A 4,886-nucleotide genomic window follows, 5' to 3' on the forward strand; every position below is an offset into this window, starting at 1 on the left:
TTTACATGTAGCATGACCATATATTATGTATATATGTTTCTGCATGTAGTAATTACAAAGTTCATAATATTAATCTTATGCTACAGTGTGGACTGTACTCAATTAGTAATTCATGATCATGATCACTTGTCATGGATAGATCCGATACCGAAATCGTCGTTGACCCTGTTGTCTCAAACACTGGTCTAAGTTTATGTCCGGTCTTCGATGGAGTAGAACATGTAGGCTTACCAAACTTCGTATGTATTTATACATCGCTGTATTATTATAAAAAGAAACAAAGTGTAATATCTATATAGAGATTGAACAGTGTTTTGATTGCGTTAAAGGTGGTATGAACGCATATGGGATACAGACATATTCAATGTAGAACTAGAAGTAGTCCGAACCTGCACTGCGTTTGTATTCATACGTCATTGCGATTACGCTAATTTGAACGCAACTCCCCTCCCGTTGACTATACAGGGGCATATGTAATGATTGCAGGTAACGACATGGCGTATTTGTGTTTACTTCCATTTGTTTACGAGTTTTGTCGAGCCACCCCATGGGAGGCCTCATCAGATAACACAAACGTGTGTTCGGTTTCGATGTACATTTCAATAAAGCTAGATTAGGCCCTATAGGCATCTATAAATCTTTATTACAAAATACATAAGAACAGCAAACACCATTGTAATTATAATTTTGTTAATTGCGCTTTTCATTCTCAAGAATAAAAACTTTTTGAATAGTTTTAGTCTAGTTTTATATAGAAACTACATGTAAATACACACATATACAACATGTATTTGTAGGTCCACGCGTGGAATGCGTGTGTTCGTAATGTGCAGTCGATCGCAATCACGATCGAGCGACTTGACCGCTAAATAATCGTTGTTTGAAGAATTGCTCTTCACCACGTTCCAACGGACCCATGTGAGTTCGCTGACACATATTTGGCGAGTTGCGTTCGCCATGCATGATGTTGAAGTTTGTTAGGGAAATTCCACTTTTTATGTGCCTACGCATGCGTACTAGATTCCCTGACAGTGTTACATCTCATGTCTATTAAACTATGAACTTGAATTAACTTTTATCAATATAAGAATAATGATCAATATTTCACAGTGAAACCATGTATGTATACATACTTGCAATTGTGTACCTGGTAAATTGAGTCATACATTTATAAATTATGAACAAAATTCTTACTTTACTGAAAGGTTTCATATGAAGATTATTTTCATTCAAGCCAATAAAAACCAATTGACCATATGAATATTGTTTTACAGTTTTCATTTATTTATAATTAATTGTTCTTAAACATACTCAATCTGGCTTTGTGATTGGACGATTCTTTTTTTTCCATACCACTGGACTAAAGTTGTGTCTACAGACAGACGGACAGATTTATTTAAAATCAGAATAACACACACATATTCTGTTAATCCACAGTTCAGATAAAATACTGAAAATGATAATAAATCTTATTCCTACTCTGGCATCTCCATATTTGCCAACTCCAAGTCCGATTCATATTCATAGGAGATTGTGTCACTGTCACTGCAGCTGCCTTCCTCCACTTCTTTGTTCTCAAGGGTTGCAGCTGTCAAAAGTTGTTCAATAGCAGTTTGATTACACTCACCACAAGCACACACTGTCATACACAAGTCACAGCAGTTATGCCTCCCAATGTTAGAAAGTTTACTCACTTCAGATGAGGAAAGAAAACACTGCATTATTGCGCTTCTCCTACATGTTTTTGTCCTAACGATTTCTTTCACATCGTCATCAATATGGACTAACTGGTGAGGATTACACAAAAGTAGCGCAGTTGATTGTTCTCCGTCACGACCAGCCCTTCCAGCTTGTTGTACCAAGTCCACAATAGTTTTCGGTGGCCCATAAAACACAATGTTGTGGCAATCAGCAACATCAACCCCCATTCCCAAAGCACTTGTTGCAATGACAATCTTCAGTCTTTGGCCTTCACCGATATCTCTGAGGATCTGCTCCTTCTTCTCATCTGTTGTTTCTGAATGGTACATTTCAACATATGAGACTGCTTCGGGCAACTCTGTCACAATGATGTTGTAGATAGAAGACACATCCTTGATGGAATTGCAATATACAATAATCTTTGGAAATGCATTCTCAAACTTTGCCAATGCTTCGACAAGCCAAAATATTGCTGCTTCTGCATCATTTGCTGTCCGGTGTACCACAAATTTGATGTTTTCTTTGTTTGGCGATATAAACATGAACCTGGTCTTGTCGTCGAAGTTCAACACAGACATCACTCTCTTCTTCACAGCTTTTGTACATGTTGCACTTAACGCAAGGACTGGTACTGTAGAAAACAGGGACCTTAACTCGCCAATGTGTCGAAACCATTTGTGAAATACAGACTTCTCCTCTTCATCAGCAAGTCCACCCCTGAAATAAAGTTAAGTTACTATAATGGATGCATTTAAATTTAAGTTCTTTACATATATTACACACTGAAACATTATATACATTAACATTTTCACTGCAGTCATACTGTGTAACCTTTTCATGCGCCGTTGGCATTTATCATAAATGATCATGAATTACCATCTTCTAAGTATGACGTTATTATCACTGTGACGTCACAAATTGTCATGCGAGAGATCATGGAAGATGGCTGTTTTGTCCTTATTAAAACGATAACGAGTTCTTTATTTATTATTGTTTATTAGATGCAAAATCTATTGGGATTTTATCATAAAATTGTTCTAAAATGTAAATAAACATTGAACGACTTTCATTCAGCATTAATTGCCAATATTAGTATGAATGCCAACTGGACAGAAGCTAATTCAACATGAAGCGCTAGCGCTATACCCAACATTCTTAAATTTCAATTATATACATGTTGTGAATTTACATAAATGTTACGTATTACATGATCTAATAACATTTGCATGTGTTGAATGTTTTAGTATCTGCTTTAATTTTCTATAGGTTTTTTGTTGTTGTTTTTTTACTGACAATAATTTTTTTTTTAAATTGTAATTCAACAGATGTTTCTTACCATGAAAGAATGGTGTGAAATTCGTCCACAACTATTGCACACACATTTAGCTTTTCCAGGTCATTCCTCCAATGTCTATCACCGACCAATGTTTCAGGAGATGCAAAGATGATGTCTATCTTCCCTTCTCTGATAAGATCATCTGTTTCACTGCTATCACCTGTAATAATTTTGATATGATCAAACAACAAAATAACAAATCGGGGTCGGAGAACTGTAATCGCTTTATCACCTATAGCGCTAGGCAAGTGAATGTTAACAGCACACTTGTCCGTACGCGTTGGACAAGTAAAAATTTCTGACCTTGATTATGACCTGGACCTTAATTATATACTATGTAATCTTTGTTTATTGCTGAATATATGATATAGGTGACATACAACAACACATAATATAATATATACAGTCACATATGCATAATGTTGTGTAAATTACTTAGGGCAAGTGAAAATGCCATTCGGACGAATAGATTTTAGAGGAGCACTTGTCCAACAAATGATTACATTTATTTCTTTTAAAGTTTTTCCCCAGCGCAGCCAGGACAAAAATGTATTCGGACAATAACATACATGAAATATCCTATTCTAGCTGGCTAATGTAGTCACATACATTGACTAAATATCAACAAAAATAAATGCTAATTTTAAGCTTCAGATCTACATGTATAATGGAACAGTTGTTTATATTTAAATAATGTTATTCCGATAAATTCATGTTTCAGTTTTTATTTCAAAATACCAGTTCTATCGAGTTTATGTCGCATACATTGTACAATGTAATACAGTTATGTACATTACTCCAACAATATATGTCGTGTTGGCATTGTCTATCAGATGTTTCTCAATGTCGTGCATCTAATTAATATCACAGGATTAATACAATTAATGTATCACGGGGATACATATTAATTACAGTGGTCTCTATTCCAGTTGATATTGACCAGGCCTGGACTGGATAGGTACGACCTTAGGCACGTCCACAAAATATCTCATTACAGAATGATACAAAATTTAGGCATATCGCTAGCGTTTACGTATTGTAGTGTGTATTGTGCGTTTCCATACCTTTATAAACAGCGGTCACACAGGATATGGTTGCCAGACGTTTCACTTGATCCTGCATTAAGGATACGAGTGGGCAGCAAACGATCACTTTCCCTGGCGTCTGGAACTGATCGGGGTGGGAATTTGACAGTGACTTGAGGACAGGCACAAACATCTGGTAGGGTAGTGACTTCCCGTATCCTGTTGGTAAGACGGCGATGCAGTCCTGTCCAGCTAGCAACATACTCAAAATTTCCCTCTGTTCTTCCTTCAACTCATTTACTTTAAATTCTTTCATCACCGTCTCTAATGCCTTTTCAATCGCTTCATCTTCCGCCATTTTGCACACACTGCCGAACGCGTTTATGAGAGCCGCATTTTGATTGGCTGAAATAAATCCGTTGTATGGTAATCGGAGAGGTCGTTTGAACATGACCTCCCTCGGGTGGCCGTCAGATCTCCATAACGTAGTGTATAATGGGGATCTGTATTTTAATCAGATTGTTTGTTTTCAGTCATTTTATTCTAAAAAATTTTGTTTAATGGAATTTGAAGTTACAATATAGGATTGCTCTTTGTTTTTCACAACAATATAGCGGATCGATACCGTATCGTAATTTGCATCTGTGGACCGATACTTGTATCGTTTTGAAGTGTACCGCGATTCACCGATGCATCGGTGTATCGTCCCGGCCCTACTCATCATCACCCTCTGAACTGAACAATTAAAGTAAAGTAAATGTTAATTTTCATAACGCAGATCGTCTTAAGTTTCCCGCTGTCGTCTGTTCATCACTGCGCCAGAC

At 36.6% G+C, this 4,886-nt stretch overlaps 1 protein-coding gene across 1 annotated transcript; it reads right to left on the reverse strand.

Annotated features, from left to right (window-relative positions):
* Positions 1 to 1,419: 1,419 nt before the first annotated feature.
* On the reverse strand, positions 1,420 to 4,586 carry LOC138312891 (ATP-dependent DNA helicase RecQ-like). Its single transcript, XM_069253613.1, has 3 exons — positions 4,102 to 4,586; positions 3,038 to 3,197; positions 1,420 to 2,418 (listed from the first exon to the last, which is right to left on the reverse strand). Exons 1-3 carry the CDS (start codon positions 4,511 to 4,513, stop codon positions 1,476 to 1,478), a joined length of 1,515 nt encoding a protein of 504 aa, XP_069109714.1. The 5' UTR covers positions 4,514 to 4,586; the 3' UTR covers positions 1,420 to 1,475.
* Positions 4,587 to 4,886: the final 300 nt, after the last annotated feature.

This window comes from Argopecten irradians, unplaced genomic scaffold (assembly GCF_041381155.1).
Source record: "Argopecten irradians isolate NY unplaced genomic scaffold, Ai_NY scaffold_0510, whole genome shotgun sequence".
NCBI lineage: Eukaryota > Metazoa > Mollusca > Bivalvia > Pectinida > Pectinidae > Argopecten > Argopecten irradians.

Excerpts from the sequence above, each read along its gene's own strand:
- LOC138312891 (XM_069253613.1), bottom strand. The coding sequence starts at position 4,513 with ATGTTCAAACGACCTCTCCGATTACCATACAACGGATTTATTTCAGCC. Across the intron at positions 3,198-4,101 it reads TGTGACCGCTGTTTATAAAG|GTGATAGCAGTGAAACAGAT; the intron begins GTATGGAAACGC and ends AAATTATTACAG. Across the intron at positions 2,419-3,037 it reads TTTCACACCATTCTTTCATG|GGGTGGACTTGCTGATGAAG; the intron begins GTAAGAAACATC and ends ACTTTATTTCAG.